General features: G+C 40.0%; 1 protein-coding gene and 1 long non-coding RNA gene across 2 annotated transcripts in view; one reads left to right on the top strand and one right to left on the bottom strand.

Moving 5' to 3' along the window:
- The window catches only part of ADAM19 (ADAM metallopeptidase domain 19), an 83,345-nt gene extending 81,641 nt beyond the window's left edge, over positions 1-1,704 (bottom strand). Inside the window, exon 1 of the mRNA XM_072824340.1 lies at positions 1,578-1,704. Within this exon, the coding sequence (XP_072680441.1) occupies positions 1,578-1,644 (67 nt within the window). The 5' untranslated portion in view covers positions 1,645-1,704. The remainder of the gene's footprint in view (positions 1-1,577) is intronic.
- On the top strand, positions 836-26,826 carry LOC140632394 (uncharacterized). The gene is made up of 4 exons (XR_012029956.1): positions 836-1,201; positions 20,069-20,182; positions 23,091-23,620; positions 25,399-26,826. It is a non-coding gene; the product is annotated as an uncharacterized lncRNA (long non-coding RNA).
- The last annotated feature ends 242 nt before the right edge of the window (positions 26,827-27,068 follow it).

Here is a 27,068-nt window from a genome sequence, read left to right as displayed (position 1 = left end):
TGAGGTAAGACTTGTTCTAGGCACTACAGACTATAAGCACTTTCTTGCAGGTAACCTTAATAAAATGGTAATTTCCCAAGACCTAGATAAATTAGTCTCCACAAGAATAGGCCAAGTCCATAGGACTCCTAGGGTGCGAGTGAGGACTCCAAAATCTATTCTTTCCAAACCAACCACATCGATCATATAGAATACAATGAGTGGTATGAAAGATGGCCCCAGTTGTTCTGGTAGAGTGGCAGGATTATGGGTGATTGATGTTCCTTTCAGATTACTGATATAATGTATTCTCAATCAAAATGTATCTGAAAAAAATGATCTCATTAGACAAGCATTAGTTTCATCATACTGGTAAAAATCAGAAGCAATGCATTCATTTATTTGTAATGTGTTTTCTGAATGCTTAACTATCTACCAAGTACTAGGTGCTTGATATTCATGGGAAAACCAAGGGAAGCATATCCCTACTCTGGTGGCTCCGATAAGTCTAGATTTTTGGCAACAAAAAAGAATTATATGATGGTTCATGGAATGTTTAAAGAATGAAATTATCTTTATGATCGCAAAAAAAAAAAAAATACTAAAAGCAAGGCTAAAGAGTAGAGGAAGACAGTACAGCTTAAGAAAAATTGTCCAAAACTTGCAAATGAGGCAAAAAGCAAGCAGGATGTCCTTTCAATGTCATACTGAAGCATTGTTTAAGAGGCCCTCCCATAGATCACCAAATTTTTCTAGGGGAATGCACCTTGGTTTGGCTTTAATTCACAACGAATTAAAAGACCATACTCTGTGAAGTTATATGTCAGCTGTAGATTTTTGACTGGTAGAGATGCAAATGACTTGAGTATGACGGAAAGAGAACTAAGAATGATGGTTGGTTGACCCTATGGGGGCACTGACCGCTTTTGTATCTGTCCCAGCACATGGCTTCAACGTTTTCTCTGATGCCTGTACCGCCCGTTCCTCTGGTGCTTTGAACCGGCTTCACCATCCTACTCACCGCCTCATTAATGAATTGAAGGAATCTTTGCCACCCATTCATCCTATATCTATGGGAGTCAACGTTTTTAACTTTTTGAAGATTACACTTCTGCGATGTCTTGCTGTGATCCACAGTCCTTAAAACCGTCTTTTGGGGGAATGTAACGATGTGGGCTCATCACGTGAAGTGGAGAATGCGAGGCACACAGCTGTACGTACGGTATGGTTCCAATTTTATCAACATATTTATAGGAACACACACACACAAAGACTAAGAAAAGAGGAGAGACCGGGAAAGCAGCGGGAAAAGAAGCCAAGAAAAAGGCAGGAAAACTAGAGAAAGAGAAAGGAGAGGGGGGCGAGCCAGGGAGGGGCCTGCTCGGGTCTCCGGGTCTCCGCGACCCCCCTCCCGGGGCGCACCGCGTGGGAACAAAGCCGCGGCTCGCAGGCTGGGGGCCCCGGGCAGGCAGCTCCGCCGGGTCGCGGGGGGCGCCCCCCAGGTCCCCGGGCCACCAGCCCACCCGCCGCATCCTCCCCCGCCGCATCCCCGCCCGCGCCCGCGCCCGCGCCCGCGCCCGCGCCCTCCCCGCACTTACTTGTGGTCCACCCGGGCAGGGCGAGCGCCAGCAGGCAGAGCCGGACGGCGCCCGCGCCCCGGGCCATGGTGGCCGCGGCCCCTCGCGCGCTCCGCGGCCCCTAGCACGCGCCCATGCCAGCCCCCGGCCCCGCGGCGGCGCGTCTGGAGCCCGCGGCTCGCCCAGCGCCTCCCCGCCCGGCTCCCGGCCATCGGCAGCGACGCTCCGCCCCCGCCCGGCTCCGCAGGGCCCGCCGCGGGGGGAGGAGCGCGGGAGGGGCCGGGACCCCGGGGCGCGGCGCGGGCGCGGGTGGCGGGGGGCCGCGGGCGGAGTGCGCGCCCGCAGAGGGGCCGGCTTCGCGGTGGGCGGGCCCGGGCCTCCAGGGGCCTCCCGGGGCTACCGTGGACCCCTCCGGGCGGGGGCGGGGGCGGGGGCGGGGGTCTGTTTCCTGTGTCCCGCACCGAGCTGGACGCCTGGGGTGACACCCAGAGGCGACCCGCCCAGCACGGTGCCCCGGAGGCCGCTGCTCTCGGAGGCCGACGCCTAAGAGTTAACCCGACACAAAGAACTAAGCGCTCTATGGAGTTGTTTTCTTAGCAGGACACAAATCAGGGAGCCATTCCTTTGACTGGGAGGAGGAGGGTGGTGGAGAGAGGATTCCCAGTGGGGAAGACATCTGAGCTCCCGAGGAAGAGAAATGGAGCACCAGGCCCAGAAAACCGAGTAGACAAAAGTACTAGGACGGGAAAGACCACGGCTATATTGGGAGTGGACGAGGGGGCGGGGGGAGGGCGGGGGGGACGGAATTAGGTATAGGTAGGATTTAGGGCTTTGGAGGGAAATGAGGGCCAATGAGGCCTGAAAGCAATAATAAGGAGCTCACTTACTGAGGACTTACTATCTGTTAGAATAAGAAAAAAAAAATGGTAACTAAGACCAATACAGCCCTTACTAAGTGCCAGAAACTGGCCTCTGTGCTTTGCATACATTAACATAATCAATCAATCAATCTAGGAAATGAACTACTTTATTGTCCTTTAAAATGTGCCGGGGACTCCGCATACATCATCTCTTAATTAGCCCAGTAATCCCCAGGGTAGGTGCCTTTACCCTGTTTTACCGACGAGAAAACCAAACCTAAGGGGCTAAGTAGTTTGTGCAAGGTCATGCAACTAATGTCAGTCTAGATTCAAGCCCACATCTGTCTAACTCCAGAGCCTGATGCAGCACACCTTATCTTGCAGATGGATAACTGATAATCAGGGAGAAGTGGCTTGCCTAAGATCCCTTAGCAAGTTTTGGCAAAGCCAAGGCTGGCTCTAGAAACCAAGCCTCAGATGTCTTGTCATCTGTTCCTCTCACTGAGCCTCTTCAAACCCAAGTTTGCACAACTCAACAAAATACTGGATATTGGGAAGCACAAGACACAAATAGCTTGAATGTCCTGTCCTGTAGAATCCCAGAAGTCCAACAGCTTTCCTTTATTTTACCCCTTCTCTGTTCCCTTTGGTCCAAACTGAAAGTGTCCCTGCTGGTATACAACCCATCTCTATTCCTAGTTTCTGCTGAGATGGCTGATGAACTGCATGGGTGACCTCCTTATAGAGTAGCTGGCCAGGCATACCCTTGGCGCCCTCCCTAGAACACATATTTTAGGTTTTTGCAACATGGATGGGCTGAGAATTTTCCAAATCTTCAAACTGGCTTCCTTTTGGCTTGGCACTCCCCTCCATTTATCCCTCTCATCTCATGTTTTGTTATAAACCACAAAGAGAAACAAGGCCACACCTTAAACACTTTGCTTAGAAATCTCTTTAGCTAAACATCCAAGTTCATCACTTGCAATTTCTACTTTCCACAAAACAGACAAGTTCTTTGCCACTTTACGACTAGGATCGCCTTTCTGCCAGTTTCCATTTCCATGCTCTGGGTGAGGCCTCATCAGAATCACCTTAAACTTCATAGTTCTACCAACATTCTGTCCATGATGATGTGTGTCTTCTCTAAAATAATAGATGCTTTCTTTAAAAATAAATTTCATTGACTTATTTGAGAGAGAGAGAGAGAGAGACAGCATGAGGAGGGCTGGGGGTGGGGGGTGGGGAGAGAATTTCAAGAAGACTCCCTGTAGGGTGTAGAGCCCGATGTGGGGCTTGATCCCAGAATGCTGAGATCACACCCTGAGCTGAAACCAAGAGTCAGATACTTAACCAACTGTGCCACCCAGGCACCCTAATAATAGATTCTTTCTTTAACAGCTCTTCTTTTATTCCTCAGCCCTCACCAGAGCATATGATTCCTATCAACAATCTCTTCAAGGCAACCTAGGTGTTTTTTCTAGGATGTACCCCAAAACTTATCCAGCTTCTAACTATTACCCAGTTCCAAAGACACTTCCACATTTTTAGGCATTTGTTATAGCAATAGTCCCCCCCCCCCAACTTCTTGGTACCAAAATCTATATTAGTCCGCTAGGGCTGCCATAACACAATAACACAAACGGGGTGACTTAAATGACAGAAATTTATTTTCTCACAGTTCTGGAGGCTGTCTAAGCTCATGGCGTTGGCAGGGTCGATTTCTGGTGAGGCCTCTCTTCCTGGCTTGTAGATAGCTGCCTTCTGCTGTGTCTTCCTGTGGTCTGTTCTCTGTGTATGTGCAGGGAGAGCGCTCTGGTCTTCTTCTTCTTCTTCTTGTAAGGACACTAATCCTATCAGAGCAAGGCCCCATCCTAGTACTTAATTTAATCTTTTTTACCTCCTCATAGGCCGTCTTCAAATATAGTGACACTGCAGGTTAGGGCTTCAACCATATGGATGGGGGGCGGGTGCTACAAATGGGAGGAAGACATAATTCAGTCCATAACAGGAACTTTTGCCTTAGAGCCATGAGACTAAAACTCTAGTCCCAGCTCTCTCCAACTAGCTCTGTGACTTTGGGTAAGTCACTTCTTCCTGGGTCTGAGTTTCTAAACAATGACCTGGGAATGTTAATGGCTGTCCCAACCCATTTCACTCAGGAGCTATGAAAAGCTGTTGAGATAATGGCAGTGAAAGGGCTCTCTGCTTGTGAAAAACACAAGTATTGAGTCTTTCTGATTCTGTGGACAATATACTTGCAAAAGGAATACAAACTCCATACACGAAATTTGCTTCCATTTGGTGGCACTCAGTGATCAATATTTAATCAGCATGTGCCCCTGAAAATTGGGCAGTAGCTCACAAGAGAAGAAGTCAGGTTAGCCACACTGACCGAGTAGTGAGAAAGTTCCCAGTTCTCTCATCCGCCCCCCTCCATACTTATACACAGAAACAAGCATACAAACAACTTTTGACCCCTTAGAAACCTTTCCATTTGTTTGTAAAGAATGTGTTTGTTGTTTTTAAAGAATACTACATCTCTACGTAATCTTTAAAATATTCTTGACATTTAGCCTAGTAATTACATTTCTGGGAAACTATCCTAAAAAAATAATCTGTAAGATTTATGAACTAGAATGTTAATAATAGTTTTATTTATAATAGTGAAAATATTGGAAATGACCTAAATATCCAACAGTGAAGGAACAGTTAATTAATTGTAGAATATCTATGTGATGGATTATTATACATCCATTTAAAATAATGTTTATGAAGAGTTCATGCTCTGATGTTAAGCAAAAAAAAAAGTCCAAAATTAAGTATGATCTCAGCTATATAAATAAAAGACATTTTTTAAAAAGACTAGAAGGAAATGTGCCAAAATACTAGCAGTATTTACCGCTAGGTGGTGAGACTATGGATGGATAAAGATTTTTTTTGTTTAATTTGATTTCTTGAGTTTTGTTTGTCTTTTTTTTTTTTTTTTGCCTCTTCCATTTTTTTATAATAATTACATATTACTTTAGTAATAGGGGTGGGTGGGTAAATGGTAAGCACAGAAAAGGATCATAAGAGGAATAATGGTTTAACCTGGTGTCTTACACAGAGATTTTTGTGTGCTTGACTCTGTCCTCTGATGTTAGGCAAACTAAGGCAGAGTTAGAACAACCGGTTGCCAATTTTCAATTTTGGTAGTCTAGGTGGTCCAGGTCGCTCTTCCTCTCTAGCTACAGTATACTGTCATGGTTAGGAGGTGGCCATCACACCAAGGTTTAAATCCATTTGCTATCCTTTCAGCTGAGAGACCATGGGCAAATAAACTCACCTATGATGGCTCCTAACTCAGGGTTTTTGTGAAGCTTAAATGGGTGCTTAGAATAACACCTCTCACAAAGTAAGCAGTCAATAATAAACGCTAGCTTTTATTATCCTCACCCCACTGCTATTAAGTAAGGGGTGAGGAGTGTATTCATAATGCTTAGCTTGTCCTTTTAATTGTGTAATGTGTGAAGAGTCTAATTATATACTGATTCTTCGGTTATTATCAAAGATAATGATCATGTTATACTATAATTTTCTTTTTCTTACCCCACTCCCACTACATTGTGAGCCTTTTGTGAATAGGAGGTGCACCTGACTCTTCTCTCATCCCCCCAACATTTGGAAGGCACAATAAATGTTTAATTAAAGTATAAATTAAATAATTGATAATTATTACTTCATTCTGGCTCAGCGCACTCCCAAATTGCCCTGAGGAGAATTGTCCTCATTAGCCCTTACAATGGTAATAATGTTGGCCCAGTGGTAACTTTGCTTTATTAACCATTTTCCCATATCAGAGAGGGTGACAAACCATGAGAGACTCCTAACTCTGGGAAACGAACAAAGGGTAGTGGAAGGGGAGTTGGGCAGGGGGATGGGGTGACTGGTGACAGGCACTGAGGGGGACACTTGACAGGATGAGCACTGGGTATTATGCTATATGTTGGCAAATCGAACTCCAATAAAAATAAATAAATAAATAAATAAATAAATAAATAAATAAATAAATAAATAAATAAACCATTTTCCCAGCAACTAATTAAGTCTGGTTTATTTGACTATAATTTACATACATTAACATTCTCCATTTTTTAAGTTTACACGACTATGAGTTTTAACAAATAACCACTTCCACAATCAAGATCACCCCAAACACTTCCCTCCTGTTTCCTGTCACTCCCAACCATTAGCAAACTCTGATCTGCTTTATGTCCCTATAGCACTGCTTTTTCCAGAATGTTATATAAATGGAACCATACAGATTTCAGCTCGAGACTGGCTTATTTCTTTCTTTCTTTCTTTTCTTTTTTTGAGTCTGACTTCTTTCATTCAATAAAATGTATTTAAGATTCATCCATGTTGTTGCATGTATCAGTAGGTATCACGTTTTTATTATTCAGTAGCTTTCCATTGTGTGGATGTACCATAGTGATTTTATCCATTCACCAGTAGAAGGACTTTGGATGTTTCCAGTTTTTGATGATTATGAGTAAAGTTACTATAAATATTCAAGTTTTGTGTGAACATGAGTTTTCATTTCTCTGGGATAAATAATTAGGAGTGAGCTTGCTGTAGGTCTTGTGGTTAAATGTATGTTTCACTTCATGAGAAGCTACAAAAAGTATTTTTTAAAGTGGTTGTGCAGTTTTGCATTCCCACCAGCAATATATGAGAGTTTCAGTTGCTCTGCATCCTCATCAGAACTTGGTATCATCATCAGTTCTTTTCATTTTAGCCACTCTAATAGATGTGGAGTTTCCCAGCAACACTCTTATAACTCAAATACTCTATGATGGAGCAAGGTCAGGATTATTGGACCCATTCTGACAGAAGAAACTAAAGCCTAAAGAGGTCTTTTACTCAGGTCTCTTGGTTATGTTCAAGATTCTAGTCTTCAGTCTATTTTTTGGGCCCACTAATCCATAGGAGAAGCAAATCCCCCAACCCCTGTGGAACCCATAAAGCTCTTGGAATCACTCATTCAACAGCATTTCTATGAATACTTACTATGTACCTAGCATTTGCTAGAATCTACAAATACAAAGATTTCTAAGACAAGGTCTCCACTATAATAATTAGGGGAGGAGAAGGTGAGGGAAAAGAGAGATGGGAGTAGCAACTGACAAGTAAATGAAAGGACAGTTACAGAGGATGATCAAGTTTCTTGATGTGTGTCTTGGGTCCTTTGATTTCTCACCTGGTGGTACCATCCCCAGGATTGTGGATAATAAGAATAATAATAACTATTGGGGCACCTGGGTGGCTCAGTTTGTTAAGTGTCTGCCTTTGGCTCAGGTCATGATCTGGGGGTCCTGGGATCAAGCCGTGAGTCTGTTTCTCCCTTTCCCTCTACCTCTCCTTCCCCCACCCTACACATGTGCTCTCTCTCTCTCGAATAAATAAAATCTTAAAAAAAATAATAATCACTATATCATGTATTGAACACTTTAAATGGTAGCAAGCCCAGTGCCTATATTATCTCATTTAGTGCCCATAACAGTCCCATAAGAGATAGAAGTTCAAACCATATGGAATTGTTGATTTTATAGGTCAGAAAGGGTCCAACTTTGGCAATGTAATATGTCCACCTAATAATAATAGTTATAATTGATTGCATAAGACCCACATAATAATAATAGTTATAATTGATTGCATAAGGCTTACAATGAGCCCAGTGCATTATCACATTTTATCCTTGGGACAACCCTCCACCATAGGTACTACTGATATTCCTACTTTGAGGCTAGAGTTAGGTGGCAATGCATGCATGTTCATGCACTTGCTAGGTTGGAGACAAAGCCCAAATTCAGACTGAAATATGAGGAGCTTCAGAGCCACTGAAGCCACTATGGTCTGAAACCACTATGCTATTCTGGTATTATTACAGATGAGCACACTGATGCTTGAGGAGGGGAAGTTGCCTGGGATGTCTGTGGGATCTCTCATGCCAAGTTTACAGGGAACCCCAGCTTCAGACTCCTGGCCAAATTGCCTTTTTTCTCCTCTTCTCCTTGTCACTCTGGAAATTGGGCTGAATTCAGGCCATTATCAGAAGCACAGGGTGGTGCCTCCACAGCTGGCAGAGCAGCCAAGAAACAGGCTTTGATACTTGTTTGCTCCCACAGGACCCTACAGGAAATATATTTTTCAAATTAATTTTATTTTTTTAGAGATATTTTAGGTTCACAACAAAATTGAACAAAGTATAAAGAATTCGTTCTACTCCGCTTCCCCACATATGCACAACCTACACCACTATTGACATCCCCCACCCACAGAGTAGTAGATTTGTTATGATTGATGTAATGAGCCTACACTGATACATCATCATCACCCAAAGTACAGAGTTTACATCAGGGTCCACTTTGGTGTTATACACTCCTTGGGTTTTGGCAAATGGGTAATGACGTGAATCCACCATTATATATGTCACACAGAGTAGTTTTATTGCCTTAAAAATCATTCATCTCTCTTCCTAAACCCCAAACTGCAAGTTACTGATCTTCTTACTGTTTCCCTAGTTTTTTCTTTTCTGGAGTGTCAAATAGGTGGAACGTGTGGCCTTTTCAGACTGGCTTCTTTAACTTGGCACTATCCAGTTAAGGTTCCTCCATGTCTTTTCATAGCTTGATAGCTTCTTTCTTTTTATCGCTGAATAATACTCCATTGTTTTGATATACCACAGTTTATTTACCTGGAGGACATCTTGGTTGCTTCCCAGCTTGGGCAATTATGAATAAATATGCTATATATATCATGTGCAGGTTTTTATGTGGACATAAATTTTCAATTCATTTGAGTTAATACCCAGGAGTATGATTGTTAAGTTGTATGTTGAGTGTGTTTACTTTTAAAAATAAAAATAAATAAAAAAATAAGAGTATGTTAGTTTTGTAAGATACTGTCAAACTGTCTTTCAAAGTGGCTGTACCATTTTGCATTCTCCCCAGTAATGAATGAGAGTTCCTGTTGCTCACACTGTTGTCAGTGTTTTGGATTTTAGCCATTCTAATACACATGTAGTGGTATCTCATTTTAATTTGCAATCTCCTAACAAAATACGGTATCAAAAGTATTTTCATTAGCCATCTGTATATCTTCTTTGATGAGGTGTCAGTTAAAATCTTTGGCCCATTTTTAAATCAAGCTGTTTATTATCTTATTGTTGAATTTTAAGTGTTTTTTGCATACTTTGGATAACAGTGCTTTACCAAATGTCTTTCGCAAATATTTTCTCCCAGTCTGTTGCTTATCTTTCCATTCTAATGACACTGTTTTTCACAGAGCAGAAGTTTCTCATTTCAATGAGGTCCAGTTTACCAATTATCTTTTTTCATAGATTGTGCCTTTGGTGTTATATCTAAAAAGTCATGGTATACCCAAGGTCTTTTATGTTTCCTCCTATATTATCCTCCAGGAATTTTATAGTTTTGTGTTTACATATCCATTTTTAGCTAATTTTTGTGAAGAATGTAGGGACTTTATCTAAATTCCTTTTTTTTTTTTTGTATGTGGTTGTCCAGTTGTTCCAATGTCACTTGTGGAAAGGAAAAATCTTTACTCCATTGTATTGCACTTCGCTCCTTTGTCAAAGAATAGTTGACTATATTTATGTGGGTCTATTTCTGGGAACTTTATTCTGCTCCATTGGTCTATTTGTCTATTCTGTTGCCAATACCACATTGTCTTGATTAGTGTCGCTTTAAAGTAAGTCTTGAAGTTGAGTAGGGTCCAGTGTTGTTCTCCTTCAATATTGTGTTGGCTATTCTGGTTTTTTTGCCTCCTTATGTAAACTTTAGAATGACTTTGTTAATATCCATAACAAGCTGAGATTTTGATAAGAATTGCACTGAATTTATAGATTAAGTTGGGAAGAACTAATATCTCAACAATAGTGAATCTTCCTACCCATGAATATGGAATGTCTCTCCATTTATTTAGTTCTTCTTTGATTGCATTCACCAAAGTTATAGTTTTCCTTATATGGATCTCGTACATGTTTTGTTAAACTTATGCCTAAGTATTTCATTTTGGAGGGTGGTAATAAGAGGATGTTGCATTTTTAATTTCAAATTCCACTTGTTCATTGCTAGTATATAGGAAAGTGATTGCCTTTTATATTAACCTTGTATATCTTGCAATCTTGTAAAAATTACCTATTGGTTCTGGAAGCTTTTTTTTGGTCAATCTTTCAGATCTTTTACATAGATGATTATATTATCTCCAAATGAAAACAATTTTATTTCTTCCTTGCCAATCTGTACATCTTATTGCATTATTGCATTAGCTAGAACTTCTAGTATGATGTTACAAAGGATAAGGTGCAAAACACTAATCAAGACAGTTTTGGCAAATTGGGTCTTTCAAGGAACTGTTCCATTTCATCTAGGTTACCAAATGCACGGGTATAGAGTTGTTCGTAGTATTCCTTTGTCATCTTTTTAATATACATAGGATCTGTACTGATGTCCCCTCTTTCATTTCTGATATTAGTAATCTGTCTTCTGTCTTCTTTTCATAGTTAACCTGGATAGATGCTTATCAATTTATTGATCTTTTCAAAGAACCAGCTTTTGGTTTAATTGACTCTCTATATTGATGTCTTGTTTTCAATTTAATTGACTTCTGCTCCAGTTTTATTATTTATTTTCTTGAGCTTACTTTAGATTTAATTTGCTCTTCTTTTTATAGTTTCATAATTATAATCCTAATTTAATAATAAATCCTTAATGAATAAGTTATTAATTAATAATAAATAATCCTTAATTAAATTATTTTTAAGATCTTTTTCCTTTGATATACATGTTCAATAAATTTCCATTAAGCACTATGTTCACTGTATCTCACAAATTTGATGAGCTGTTTTTCATTTTCATTTAACCCAAAATAGTCTTAAATTTTTTTTGAGATTTCTTCTTTGACCCATGTGTTATTTAGAAATGTACTGTTTAATCTCCATGTATTTGGAAATTTTCCATTTATCCTTTTGTTATTGCTTTCTAGTTTAATTCCACTGTGGTCTGAGAATTGACATAGTATGATTTCTATTCTTTTTAATCTGTTAAAGTATGTTTTATGGCTCTGAATGTGGTCTATAATGAAGAATGTTCTATGTGATCTTGAGGAAAATATGTATTCTGCTATTGCTGGATGAACTAATCTATAGATGTCAATTATATCCACTTGATTGATGGTGTTGTTGAGTTCAACTATCCTTACTGATTTTCTGTCTGCAGACTCTGTCCATTTGTGATAGAGGGGTGGTGAAGTCTCCAACTATGATAGTGGTTCATCTATTTCTCTTTGAAATTCTATTAATTTTTGTCCCATATAGTTTGATGCTCTATTGTTAGGCATAGACACATTAAGAATTGTTATGTCTTCTTGGAACATTGACTCCTTCATCATTATGTAATGCTCTACTTTATCCCTGATAACTTTCTTTGCTTTGATATCTGCTCTCTCTGAACTTAATATGGCTGCTCCGATTTTCATTTGAAGTGTGTTTGGCATGGTATATTTTTCTGCATCCATTAACTTTTAAGCTATACATGTCTTTATATTTAAAGCAGATTTCTTGTATACAACACATAATTAAGTTTTTTAATTCACTCTGACAATCTATCTTTTTTTAGTTGGGTCATTTAGACTATGATATTCCAGGAGCTTATTGATATAGCTGGATTGATATCTATCATATTTGTTACTTGTTTTCTATTTGTTGTCCTTGTTCTTTGTTCTTATTTTTGCCTTCCACTCTTTTGCTGCCTTTTGTGGGGTTTTTTGAACATCTTATGATGACTCCATTTTCTTAGTATACTGATTATACTTCTTTTTTTAAAACTTTTTAGTGGTTACTCTATATTTTGCAGGATTCATTTACAGTTAATACAAGTCCACTCTCAAATAATACTGTACCACATCAGAGGTAGTGTGAGTACCTTATAATAACAAAATAATCTCAATTACTCCTTCTGTCCCTTGTATCATTGCTTTTATTCACATCACTTATATATAAGTATTTAAATGCTAATGCTTTATTCTCAGGTGATGCTGATACTGTTGATTAGAAAGCACACTTTGAGAACCACTGCTCTTGGATGCCATTAAAAGGAATTGCCATTATCCTTTTGCCTCATTGACAAATTTTAGATAATTTTTCTCAATAGTTACAATGTTTAAAAAAAAACTCAGGAGTTTTTCTTTTTTAATTCTAATCCTGATTTCTTTTGAAACATTAAAAGTTTGGGATCCCTGGGTGGCGCAGTGGTTTGGCGCCTGCCTTTGGCCCAGGGCGCGATCCTGGAGACCTGGGATCGAATCCCACATCAGGCTCCCGGTGCATGGAGCCTGCTTCTCCCTCTGCCTGTGTCTCTGCCTCTCTCTCTCTCTCTCTCTCTCTCTCTCTCTCTCTGTGACTATCATAAATAAAATAAAATAAAATAAAGAAACATTAAAAGTTTGGACAATAGTAAGACTAAATCCTCACATGGTGACAGTATTAGCCTCACATTGGCAGACAATATTAGCTGCTCCTTTTAGAGATAATATTTGTTCTCCATTTTGTCACAGTCACCACCATCACCAGCCCACATCACTCATTTATTCTACAGATATTTGATTTTACTATCCCTGCAAAAGATGGTGGAGGTTAAATGCAAAATTTTGAGGAAGGGCATCAGCATAGCTGGTTAATCCTATCTAATTAATTCAGGGATCCATACTAGCTTCACAGAAGTGGGACCCAGGCAGTTGCACAGGACCCTGCTCTCAGAAGAGCCCCATACTTGACTTAATACTTTGCTGTTACTATCTTGAAATCCTTAATAATTTTTGGACATTTTGTATGGGAATCCACAAATCATGTGGCTGGTCCCACAGCCAACTCACATTTAATGTTAACCTTCTCATCACCAGGTTGCTAAGGAGGGAGAAAGGTAATTCTGGGATCAGAGATCTGAGAGGGCACTTCAGAAACCATCTTATTCAGCAGACAAGGTAATTATTTCATTTTACAGCTAGAGCTACCAAGGTCCAGAAAGAGGGAATTGACTTCCTCAAGGTCACGGACAAACCCTGAAAAAGGAGCCAAATTGGAAGTCTAAAGTGATGAGTCTGCAAGGCAATGAATACTAAGGCTGCCAGTGAGTTTATGTATCTGATGTACCTCTGCATACCAATGAGAAAATTCCTATTTGTCACTTAGCTCAGTCAGCTTTAGGTTGATCTGATTGAAGTGGGTGAAGGAGGTGGGTAAAACAGAGGGGTGGGGACATGAGATTTAAACAGATCAAGAAAACTATATATGAAGACTTAGTTTAGGATAAGGACTGGGAAGGAGGAAAAAGTTATATATGAACTCCACCCCTATGTTACAAAGAGCAGACCTCTACCTAACTCCCAAGTAAATTGTAAAGGGCAAAGGCATTCAGGGAATGCCAATATATTGCGTGAATAAAAATGGCAATCAAGGTTCAGGGAAACACTTAATTTTAGCTGGCCCCATTTAGCTGGAAAATAGCTCAATTACTTGTAGGTCTCAGCTGCTTGGTTTAGGTTAACGGCTGCATACACCCAGGAAGAGAGCTGAGTCCCTGCAGCTGATCAAGTGGTAAGTAGGACTGGGAGTTAGGCAAGTAAGTTAGTGCCAGGTGGTTTTGTACCTGTCCACATCTGCATTTCTGGTTTGGATGGGGTAGAGCCCCCTCTCCCACCCATCCACCCATTCAGAGACAGTCAAAGAAACTGAGTGTAGAGCTCCATCCCCATACTCACTATGCTTGGCTCAGTACTGGTTATGTGGCCCTCAGCTGGAACAATGAGCATCCACCCCAAGACTCTTGACAGCTCTATCAAAAAGTTGCTTCCTTTTTTCTGAGATAGCAATGTAACCTGGGGGCTGTGTGGGTAGTTCTCTTGCTACTGTATCAGGAAAGAACCTGCCTAAGAATGAGGTCAAATAGTGGTGAGAAATAAAAGAGACAAAGTTTCTAATAATATTATTTGAACCTGTGGATCCAGGCATATCTGAAGAAAACCTACTCCTTGAATTTCTCAATTAAATGAGCCAAAACAATTTTTTTGTTTAAGTCTGAGTCCATCTGAGCCACCCTTGCGGCTGAAAATGTCTCATTAATATAAAAGCCTTCTCCTTCCTAGGCATTGTGCTAGGTAGATGCTGGGATAAAATAGTGGGCAAGATATATGTCATTCCTATCTTTGTGGTACTTAGAGTCCAGTGGGAGGATGGTAATAAGCAAGCAACTACACAAATAAATCAAATATAATAATTTTGCATTGGGATTTGTAAACAAGAGGAGATAAGACAAGAATAAGAGGAGGAATACTTCAGACAGCATGGTTGAGAAAGGCTCTCAGTTGAGTTTTTTTAAGCTGAGAGTCAGCAGTATTAAGTACAGGGGGATGAGATTTCCGGGCAGAACAAATAGGACCTGGTCTTAGGCCTGACTCATTCAAGGAATTGAAGGAAGGCCCTCATTTATTCGTCTGTTCACCTATTCAAATGTCAGTCAGTGACATGACGCTAGGCACAGGGAGACAAAGATAAATAAAAGCAGCCCTGACAAGTTAGCAACATATATTGTAAGTTGTAAAAAATGTTCAAACCATTTGATTTAGCAGTCCCACTTCTAGGAATTTAGTCAAAAGAGAAAAAACAGGTATATCTGTAAAAATATAGCTATAAGGATATTCACGGCAACATTTTTTTCAACTTTGTATTGATGTACAACATACATGCATGTATTGAGCACATGTATACCACTCAACTATTTTCACAACCTAAATATAGCCATGTGATTGGTACCTAGATCCAGAAAGAAGACATGACCAGCACTCCAGAAGCCCAATTTCTACTCACAGATCCCCTTCCCACCAAGAGGAACTATTAGCCTGACTTTTAACAATATAGATTAAATTTACTCTTTTTGCACTTTATATCAATGGAATCATACAGTTAAGCAGTTTACATTGTGGGGAGTGGGGGGAGAAGAAAGAAGATTGGGATGTCCTGGCTTCTTTTGCTTAACACTATGTTTGTGATGGGATCCCTGGGTGGCAGAGCGGTTTGGCGCCTGCCTTTGGCCCAGGGCGCGATCCTGGAGACCCGGGATCGAATCCCACGTCGGGCTCCTGGTGCATGGAGCCTGCTTCTCCCTCTGCCTGTGTCTCTGCCTCTCTCTCTGTATGTGACTATCATAAATAAATAAAAATTAAAAAAAAAACACTATGTTTGTGAGATGCCATCATGTTGTTTATGCAGTTATGAGTTGCTTATTCTGTATAGTAGTCCATTATTGGAATGTACCACAAGTTATTCATCTCTTCTGCTATTTATGGACATTTGGGTAGTTTCCAGACTAAGACTGTTATAAACTGGGTTGTTGTGTACAAATTTTGGTTAAGATACATCTGCATTTCTTTGGGGTATATACCCAGGAGTGACAATGCTGGGTCATTGTATAAGATCCACTTTAGTAGATAGTACTACACAGTTTAACAAAATGACTGCACCTGTTTATACCCCGACCAACTTTGTAAAAGAGTTCTGGTTTCTTCACACCCTTGATAAAACTTTAAAATTTTTTTAGCCATCTGGTGGGTGTGTTGGTATTGAGGTATGGTTTCAATTTTTATTTCTTGATGATTAATGATTAAAACTTCTTCCTACAATTACTGGCCAATGTATAACCTCTTTTCTGGAGTCTGTTCATGTCTATTTCCCATCTTTCTACTGAGTAGTCTTTTTCTTCTCAGTTTGCAGTTCTTTAAACATCCTGGCTGTAAGCCATTGGTCAGATATATGTATGCAAACACCTTCTTCCCCTTTATAAGGTGCCTTTTCACTCACTTTTGATGAAAATAAATTCTTATATTAATTGTTGAATTTATCAATTTTTTATGTTTAGTACTTTTTGAATCCTATTCAAGAGATTGTACACCACTCCAGGATAAGAAAAAATGTTCTTCCTCTGAAAGCTTTACTATTTTCATTTTACCTTTAGATCTTCAATCTATCAGAAATTGATATTGTATATGGTATGAAGTCAAGGTCAAAAAAATTTTTCCATATGGCCATGGTTCCCAAACTATGTACCAAGTCACCCTTGGTAGCCATAATAAATTCACAGGGTGTCATGAGATTATTTTTACATTTTTTGAGAGAAGCACAGTGACATTTGTTGGATACTACAGAAACTATTAATTTGGAGTAGTTCACAGTTCCAACATTAAATTGTACTACATTCTCTTCAATGACATGATATTTTTGCAAAGCTGGGTTTTTTGAAGTTGCTGTGTCAAAAGTAAATACTCTTTGAAATCAGGAGATGTGAATAATGGCACTCAATAAGATTTGAAGACCCAATAAGCCCTACAGTGCCCAACAGAAGTATAAATCCATTAGTAAATATTGTGGTTGCTTAAAAATAAAATACTATTTTTTCTTTCAAATTATATGTACTATTTTTTCAAATGATTACTAAATTGTTAGGATATAAATATTTATGAAATTGTTTGGATATAACTACTTAATTAAAAAAAAATGTTAGGTGTTTCTTCTGGGCTAGAGGTGCCATGAAAAAAAGTTACCAAGACATTATAGGTGCCAGGTATCAAGAAAGTCTGAGAAACTCACTGAGGCAGAGTCTAGGGCGGTCTCTATGATTCCCACACTGGTGCTTATGTTCTTGTGTGATCCCTTCCCCTGAGTGTAGGTAGGACCTGTGAGTTGTTTCTAACTCATAAAATTTAGAAAAGGTGACAGGCTGTATGTGATTACATGTACATAATTACGTTACTTAAAAGTGTAACACCCAACTAGACAGGAGTCTCTCTCTGAGCTACTCCATGGAAAGAGGCATGCAACAAAGAGGTTGAGGGTAGCCTCAAGCCAAGAGTCAGCAGATCACTGAGGCTCTCCAGGAGTCTGGGTGGGTCAGTTGGCTAAGCATACAACTCATGATTTTGGCTCCGGTCATGATCTCAGGGTCATGGGATCAAGACCTGCTTTAGGCTCCACACTCAGTGGGAAGTCTGCCTGAGGTTCTCTCTCCCCTTCTAAACCTCCCCCCACCCCACTCTAAAATAAATAAATAAATCTTAAAAAAAAAAACAAAAAAACAAAGCTCTCATTTTGGCAACCTGCAAGGAATTGCATTCTGCCAATAACTATATGAATTTGATTGCAGATCCTTCACCAGTTGAACCTCCAACAATACTGCAACCCAAACACCTCGATTGCAGCTTGGTGAGACACTAGTTATGCCATGCCTGAACCCTTGTCTACAGAAACTTTGAGATAACATATTACATTGTATTAAAGTGCAAGTTTGTGGTAATATTGTTAAAGCAATAGATAACCTATACACTGGTCAAATGGATATCTCATTGACCAGGATCTTTCAATGAAAAGACCATTCTTCACAGTATCATCTTTGGTGTAAACCAGACACTGAATTTTTTATAGTAATGGGAAGTAGAAACCACCTAAATTTCCAAAAAAAGTTTTGATGAATAGGCCATGATAAATTTTCCATCTAAGAATAATTGATAGCCAAGAAAAATCATAAGGAAAAATAGCTAATTACATGGGAAAGTTTTCACAATATATCACTTATGTGAAGAAAGTTATAGTCATATGTTCAATTATATTCTACTTGTGTAAAATGTGAGTTTTATGTGTATCTGCATTATAAAAAGACTGTTAAAATGTCTTTTGGAGGGGCCCCTGAGTAGCTCAGTCAGTTAAGCATCTGACTCTTGGTTTCGGTTCAAGTCATGATATCAGGGATGCCAGGGTGGCTCAGCGGTTGAGCATCTGCCTTTGGCTCAGGACATGGTCCCAGGTCCAGGTATCAAGTCCCACATCGGGGTCCCTGCAAGGAGCCTGCTTCTCCCTCTGCCTCTCTCTCTGTGCCTCTCATGAATAAATCAATAAAATCTTTTAAAAAGTCATGGTTTCAGGGTCACGGATCAAGCTCTACATTGGGCTCCACACTCGGTACAGTCTGCTTCAGATTCTTTCTCCCTCACCCTCCTCGCTGTCCCTCCCTGCTTATGTGTTCTCTCTCTCTCTCTCTCTCTCTCTCTCTCTCTCTGTCTAAAATAAAGAAATAAATAATCCTTAAAAATATATCTTTGGGAGAGGGAAGATTACAAGTGCTTAACAACCTTTTTGTGTATTTTAAAATTTTTCTACAGCAAATTGCCCACCACTTTCCTACAAAGAGAATATACTACTTTTATACACATACAAATTCATACACATCCATATTTTTAAAATCAAAGAACAGTCCCTGCCTTGAGGGAATTTACAGTATGGTAGGAGATGTGCTGTAGACAAATAAGGATGCTATAAAGTTAGACATTGTATAGTCATGACCATTTGGAGACCCAACCTGAACTATCTTAACATAAAAGGTTCACAAACTGTGACTGGCCTCCTTGGGTTGTATACCATCCTTGGACCAATTGCAGTATCCAGAACATGGAGTTCTAGGTCTGGATCATGAGCCCACCCTAGGAGCCCTGCCTATCACCAGCGCCACATCGAGTGTGGTAGTGGTGGTGATGGGAGAGAGGGAGGACTTCCCAAAGGAAAGAGGATGCCATAACCAGAAGAAAAAAGGAGATGTGACTGTGAAAGATGAAACAAGAAGCAAAGGCACAGAGTGACACATTAAGCTGAGTGTTCAAAAGTGAGGAGGTATTTTCAGGCAGCTGGGGTCAGGAGGGCATTTGAGAAGGATGGAGGGAAGTGGTATGAATGATATAAAGGGAAACTGAGAGATAGAAACCAGATCATCCAGAAGTGGCTGGTGTACCAAACAAAGATGTTGAGTGCCTCCATCCTGAGGGTAATCTCCAAAACGATTGAAGGCAAGGACAGGTGTATTTGATAACCTTTGTTTTCCCTGCAAGATACAATGCCTGACGGATACTATTACAAGCAACAATAGTAATAATATTTTCTGTCTCCTTCATGAGACCCCATCAACTCTCCAGTGACTGTGAGGAGGATAGTCAGAGGAATCTTTGACAATAACCTCCACTAAATCAGTTTGTCTCAATGTTTTCAACTATAATCTTCAGTAAGAAATACCTTTTATATTACAATTCAATTGAATTTCACTGAATTGTTTAAACAAAACAAAACACCACTGCGCTGGACTACCAATTCCATGATGGCAGTGACCATGATTGCACGCATCATAGCTTCTATGTCTAGCACAATGCCACAATGTCATGTCCCGTGGTGGGTGCATAAATTACTATTATTACCAAGTTCATTTTCACTGAATGAATGGATAGGCAGATTGATAAATCAAAATGCCTTGCATTATAATTTGTAACTATACAAAGAGTTACATGGATGCAAATAGCTGGTCTTAGCAACAAACTCAGAGCTATGTTTATTAGACTGTGTGTTAGACAAATCACCAGAGCAGGCAGCGGGTGGAGATGCTGAGAGCAGGGCAGAGTTGGGATTTAATGCCAACAATGGGTGGTACCCAGTGCACCACACTGGAGTGATTCATACTACTTCCTGGGCCAGGGTCCTTCTCTATAGCTCCACTTCCTGTTTTACAGACTGTGACTAATTTCAATAGTATATACGGATTATGATTCAGAGAATGGAGATGAGAAGGTTTCCTTTGCTGGCCCAACGATTCCATGTCAAAGGGAGAGCAACACATGCACAAGGTAATCTTTTTCTCTGAATAGGGGCCTGGGTTTAAAAAGCCACTCTTGTAGATATCTTAAAAGTGTATCTGCTTCAAGGAGGGTCACCAGGGGCCACTTATGCCCATCATTTCCTCCCTGCCTCTTGAAGCTTATTGATCAGTATCAGTTGCAAAGTCCTTCCTATGTGTTCTCTGTAACCAAGTTCTCTACATAGAAACCCAAGTCAAGGAAACAACTTTAAAAGAATCAGTTTGCCCAAAGATTAGCAGTGCCAACTGTGGCTAAGCAATGACTTCCTCCTAGTGTCAAGATTCCTGCAGGCTTGAGGATTAAGATCCCATTTGAAGAAGGACTTGTCAGAAAAAATAATGATTTTCTGTCTTTTTCAAAGAGACAGAAACCTTCATGATGGACAAAGTCATCATTAAAGATCTTTAGTTCTGGGCTGCACTAATACCTTAATAGTTGTAGACGCCTGGGAAGGGGTTGAGCAGGGGGAGGATTTCTAATACTGATCACAGGCAGCCTTTTTCATTCAACAAGCAAGTCAAGAGTTGAAACCATATTCTTAAGAGGCCTTAAGCTTCAAGATTAAGGGACTTTGAGAACAGGCAGATCTGGCTGGATGTGTCTTTCCCTTGTCTGTGTCTTTTAAGTAATCACTTTGGTCAAGTTAAAGAACACTCCTTCCCTGAGCCTCAAATTCCTCAGCTATAAAATTCCAAAGGCAATTTGAGGATTAGAAAAAAAAATATGGAAAAGCGTTTAATACTGTACCTAGCACATAATTGTTAAATCAATAGTTCTCGTGGTGGTGATGATGTTGATGGTGATGGTGGTGGTGATGGTAAACTCTATTATTATTTTGTTCTAAAGTAATATGAAGAAATATAATATCAAGTTCATATTCAGAATTCAGTTGGGAAGATGAATTTGACTCCCAAATAACCATAGTGCCAAGGAGTATTTGAGAATAACTAGCACATTTCTATCTTTCTGCCTTTATGCACACTGTTTCATTTACAGGAAGACTTCTCACACCATGTTAACCTTTTCAAACATAGGCAGACTTCATTTCAAATGCTTATGGGGCTCTCCTTGGTCACTCAAGTCAAGCAAGCTATCCTCCAAGCTCACCTGTTTCCCACACCCCTCACTTGTGTGATTGCCCCCTGCAGCCTTTCAATAAACACTGTTTTCTACTTGAATTAACTTGACTGAGTTTATGCATCTGCAACCCAAAGACTTTTGATTAGGATACCACCAATAAATGTGATTAAAAATTTTTGAGGGTGAAGATGCTGGAAACAGGTGGATTGAGGCAAGCCAGGCAGAGGGGAGGATGTGGAAGTCATCGATTGGTCATCAAAGGTGGTTCAGAACCCATGAGATCTCTGTGGAGGGAGAGATAAAAGACTGGAAACATGACTGATTACAAGAAAAACTTAGATAAATTCTTGTCCCACTAAATGAAATCACATTACCATTGAGCTACATACCTAGTGTATGTAGCCAGCACAATCTAGGTACAGGGGAGAATGCAAAGAAGAGCAAACACAATCTCTGCCCCTTAGGAAAGCACAGTTCCTCCTACAACTTATACTGAGTACAAACAAAGTGTAAGGAGGTGGGCAAAGACTTTATGGACAGGACACAAAAGTTTAAACCATGGGGCACCTGGGTAGCTCAGTCAGTTAAGCGTCTGCCTTTGGCTCAGGTCATGATCCTAGAGCCTAGAATTGAGCCCCACATGGGGGTCTCTGCTTAGTGGAGAGTCTGCTTCTCCCTCTGCCCCTCACCCTGTGCATGTACTCTCTCTCTTTCAATTAAATAAAGTCTTTAAAATAAATAAATAATTTTTTTAAAGAAAAGTTTAAACCATATAAGGAAAAACTGATAAATTAGACTTCACCATACAAAACACTCTGCACTTTGAAAGACACTATTAAGATACTCAAGTGGCACGCCACAATGTGGGAGAAAATATTTGCAAAGCAAATATCCAATAATGGCCTTGTAACCAGAATATAAAAAGAACTTTGAAAAGTCAATAGAGAAGGTGATTCAATTAAAGAAAAACGGACAGAAGATTTGAACAGACCCTTTGAAAAAGGTGATATACAAATGGCCAACAAGCACATGAAAAGATATTCAACATGATGAGTTAGAAGGGAAATGCAAATGAAACCACTATGAAATGCTATTTGATACCACTGAGAATGACTAAACTTCAAGAGACTGACAATATCAAACATTGATGAGGGTGTGAAGCAACTGGAACTTTTAGATATTCCATTTTGAAAAACAGTTTGGCAAGTTTTTATTAAGTTAAACATATACTTATCCCACGACCCAGAAATTCTACTCCTAGATATTTGCCCAAGAGAAATGAATGTACATACCCACAGAAAGATTTTTACATGAATGTGTATAGCACCTTCATTCATGATAATCAAAAGAAGCAAACTCAAATAGCTAGACAGATGGAGGTATATCCATGCAATAGTATATTACTCACCATTGCAAATGAACTGTTGATACATGCAATGACACTGATGAATCTCAAACATTTTATGCCTACTGAAGGAAGTCATGACCAAGATAGTACATACTCTCTGACTCAATTTATGTGAAATTCTGGAAATGGCAAAACTAAGTTGCAGTGATACAAAGTGGACCCATGGTAGCTTAGAGTGGGGGTGGAGGTGGGGCACTGGCTGGGAGGATCAGATAAGAATGTTCTTGAGGTGATAAGAGTGTTTTATCTTGATTGTGGTGGTGGTTGTACAGGTGACCACATCCATCAAAATTTATTGAGATGTATGTGCCCTTAAAATGAGTGTATATTATTAGATGTAAATTATATCTCCAAAAAATAATTTTTTCAAAAAGAGAGAGCCTTGAAACACAGTGACTTGTTCTGCAGGTGCTGTGGAAGGGAGAGGGCCTCCACCTGTAGACATGCTGTGGAAGATTGAAGTAAACAAGAGCTGGAAACCTTCAGAGAATATTTTGGTTCATAAAGTCACTCTCTGCTTTGCCAAGACCTTCCATGCTCTTAGAAGGATTGCAACCCTTTTCGGGTCCTATCAGACACCAAGTGCTGGCAGGACAGGAACAAGACTGTCCAGAGAACAACAACATGGAGAAAGCAGCCCATTTTTCCTACTGGGAAAAGCTCCCTGGAACCTAAGACAGATAATCTGACTTGTTCTGAGTTCTCCATAAAAACCCTCATACCTCTGTCCTCTTCTAACCTTTCATCCCTGCCTTGCTTCCTTTTGAGCCTCTCTCTCTGGCTCTTGCTTGGTGACCAAGTTTCCCTCACCAGATCCCTGTGGCAGCACAGAGACTGTATGCAGCCACCAACTCCCAAGCCCTTTGCTTTCTCCAGAAAAAACACAGGAAACATTGGATGGAATAAACCCTACCAGTCACAAGTATTCAGACATTCTCGTAAGTACTGTTCTTTTAAAAAGCTGGAAAGTTGGATTGAGGAGTTTGAGGCTATTATTAGCACCAAACACTATAAAAAGGAAATGCCACTGGTAATCTTGGGTGGCTGTATTTTTATATGGGATAATTCAAGTTTCCTTCTTAGAGTTCTCAGTCATAAGAAATCCTTAATAAAAATACTACCTCAGGTCATACCCTCAAACCCAGTTGAAACATTGCTGAAGTCCATTGGGGCTATTCTGGTCAGGACTGACTAGGAGAACTAAGATTGCATTTTTAGCCTATTTTTATGGCTGCTCCCTTCTGGAGTGCTCAGGTCTGTCCTACCAGAGGAAAACAATCAACTACCGTACAAATATTTACTTGTAGTGACCCTGTGGAGGCAGCATGGCTGAGGGGTTGGTGGTATGCAGGTCAGACTTAACCGAGCTTGGTTTCATGGAACATTGGACAAGTTGCTTAACCCTCCTGAACATCTCCACAAGATGGGTTGTTGTCAACCCTCTAAGTTAATGCCTGATGCCTGACACTTGGTAAATTTGCAATAAATGTGAGTTCATTGTTATTGTTCAGTCATGCCTCTCATTCTAGCATCTGCAAAAGTGTGGCCTTACCTTTGGACATTCTACACTCTTTCTTGATATACAAAGCATGCTGATGAGAGAATAAAAGAAAAATAGTAATGACATCTTGTGTTGGTGAAACTGCTGAAAAAAAAAAGCATGTACTTCAGAGACACTCCTGGCCTCTTGCTTCCAGGTTTATTGGAGAGCAATTTATCCATGTGTGTCAAAAGCCTTTAAAATTTGTTTGCCCTTAAGAAAACAATTAAGCTTTGAGCAAAGATTTAGAGTAGATAATAGAGTAGTAAGAAACTGGTGAGAGTCTAAATGTCTAACAACAGAAGTTCATCACAATTGATGAACATTTACTCAAATCAGGTCACAAAACAGTGTGTACAATATAGGTCCAATCGAGGGTATGAACTGAAGCATTGCTTTCATTAGGAATTTCTTGTGACCAGGCCCTCTAAAAAATAAAACTTAATTTACTCTCGCATAAAAATATAGATAAGTGGGTAAATGTAAACATACCTGTAAAAAAAGGTCTATAGACCATGACTTTACACAATAGTTTTATGTGTGGGTGCTGCTTTTGAGTGGGTTTTTTGGTTTTGTTTATTTGTATTTTTATAGAGCTATATTGCTTTTCTATTAGAAAAAAAAAAAGCCCTCAAAATTTAGAGAAACATTTTGATGAATCTAGAAAAGAGAGAGAACAAATATAGCACAATAGTTAAGTAAGCAGTGGCCTATTTTTTGCTTGACGTTTCAAAGAATTCTAGGCCCTTTAGTTAGCTTTCTACAAATAACACCGATAGACTGTGTGACTTTGGGTAGCTTCTGCCCCTCTCTGGCCATCACTTTTCCATGTATAAAATGTATGAGTTGGGCTAGATCAGGGATGGCAAATTATCTTTATCATGAGTGTCAGCTCTCCTTTAACTGCTAGAGAGAGCCTGGACCACATCTGTGATGAGAATGAATGTTTGAAAGCAGGCGAGAGCTCTGTGACTAACAATGTCTGTCATGGACATAAGCATGAGGAATGACAGGAGGGCCAACGCAGTTCCTATATGTGGACTAGAAAACGCGAAGGTTTCTTAGAATTCTATGAGCCTAGGGCATCTTCCAATAAAAATATTAATCTGAATTTGGACAGTCACAAGGGTGGGGTCTATCTAATGCCGTGTATTCATTTTCCATCTTATTTTACAGAGCCCAAGACATAGTTTGGTGTTTACTGTAGAAAAAAGTTGTCATGGCCTTTGTGTCTCCACTGTATTTTGCACCCATCACCTCCCATCCCAAGAACAAGGAATGAATCTGCAGCTGTTGTTTCAACTTCTTCAATCTGAAGCAATTTGAAAGCCACAGCTGTTAGGGGCGTAAACCTGACTCTGGCTTTGTCCTTGGTCCACATCTCATTTTTCATGAAATTCTCTAAGAGCCACACCTCTGGGAGTTGAGTCAGAGAAGGCCACTTCCGTCAATCATCCACTCTCCCGGGATCAGAAGTGCTCGTTCCTAAGGGGAGTTTCCAGTATGAAATAGAGCCTGTTCCTGTCCTGATTTGGTGGAACCGAGCTCCTGGGAGGGGTGCTGATGTTCCTAAAGGCATATGATGAGTTCAACCACCACCCAGCTTTTCCCACTAGCAGGCAGACATGGATAATTTGGCAAACATCAGCATTTGGCTGCCAGCAGGTTGGCTATTTAGAGGAGAGGGCAGGCTGGAGGACTTTACTACATCTCAAGTTAACCACACTAATCTACCCTAGCTTCCACAGAGAACAGCAGGCTATATTGAGGGATCTCAGCAACAGCTGTGCCTTCCAAACCAAGATGCTATTCAGAAAGATGATCCAAATGTGGGCTATGTGTTTCAGTTGGAGCTGGTGGGACTTTCCTTCTCAAATGGCCCTTTGTGTGCTTCTAAAAGATGGGGCATTAACCTCACACGTGGCTAACGCATGATGGATGACTTGGCATTCTCGATTTACATTTGGCTTGTGGTCAGAACTGAACTGTCAGAATGCCTGAGTATCTGATGGACAGTGCCTGGCTTGTTCAGACTCGTTTCTGATGAAGTGAGTAGAATGCGGGGGCTTTTGCTCCATCCAGATTTGATAAGCTAAACAAGGCAGGACTGTTACAAAGGCTGACTTTAGTGTTCCTCTCAGGGAGGCAGAGGTCAGTGTCCAGAATCAGTGGCCTCCTATCAACTCTATTCATATTAAGCATTTCTACCTACTTCTGGGTAGCACAGTTGGTTGAGTGTCCATCTTGGTTTTGGCTCAGGTTGTGATCTCAGGGTTCTGAGATGAACCCCCACATTGGGCTCTGCGCTCAGCAAGAAGTCTGCTTCAGCTTCTCTCCCTCCTGCCCCTTCCACTCATGCTCTCTCTCTCTCTTTCAAATAAATCTTAAAAAAAAAAGAGTCCTAATCTTTTAGAGATATATACTGAAATATTTGTGGATAAAATAATTTTTGCAATTTGCTTTTTAAAAAATCCGTTGAGTAAAAGGAGTATGGAGTATACAATTGGTAATTGTTGAATGTGCATAATAGGTACAGGAAGTTTATTATAATGCCTATGCTATTTTTGTACAGTTTGAAGTTATAATAAAAAGTTTTAGAAAGCATCATGTAGAGGAAAATCTAGTGTCACAGAAAAGTGTTTATGACATATTACATAAAAAGAAAGAGTCTACAAGGGGCTTATATCTTAAGTTCCATGATGATCTGGTTTTTGTAACTGTGTGGGTATGCAGAAATATATGAACCAAAATGATTAATGACCTATGACTAATTATGAGTGACTAGATTACAGTAATTTATGCCTTTTTATGGTGTTCACTACTATGAATTTTTCTAATAATCATTA

The sequence above is a fragment of the Canis lupus genome, chromosome 4, assembly GCF_048164855.1.
Source record: "Canis lupus baileyi chromosome 4, mCanLup2.hap1, whole genome shotgun sequence".
NCBI lineage: Eukaryota > Metazoa > Chordata > Mammalia > Carnivora > Canidae > Canis > Canis lupus.
The sequence above is the reverse complement of the archived record's forward strand: the minus strand, read 5'-3'. Positions and strand labels throughout refer to the sequence as shown.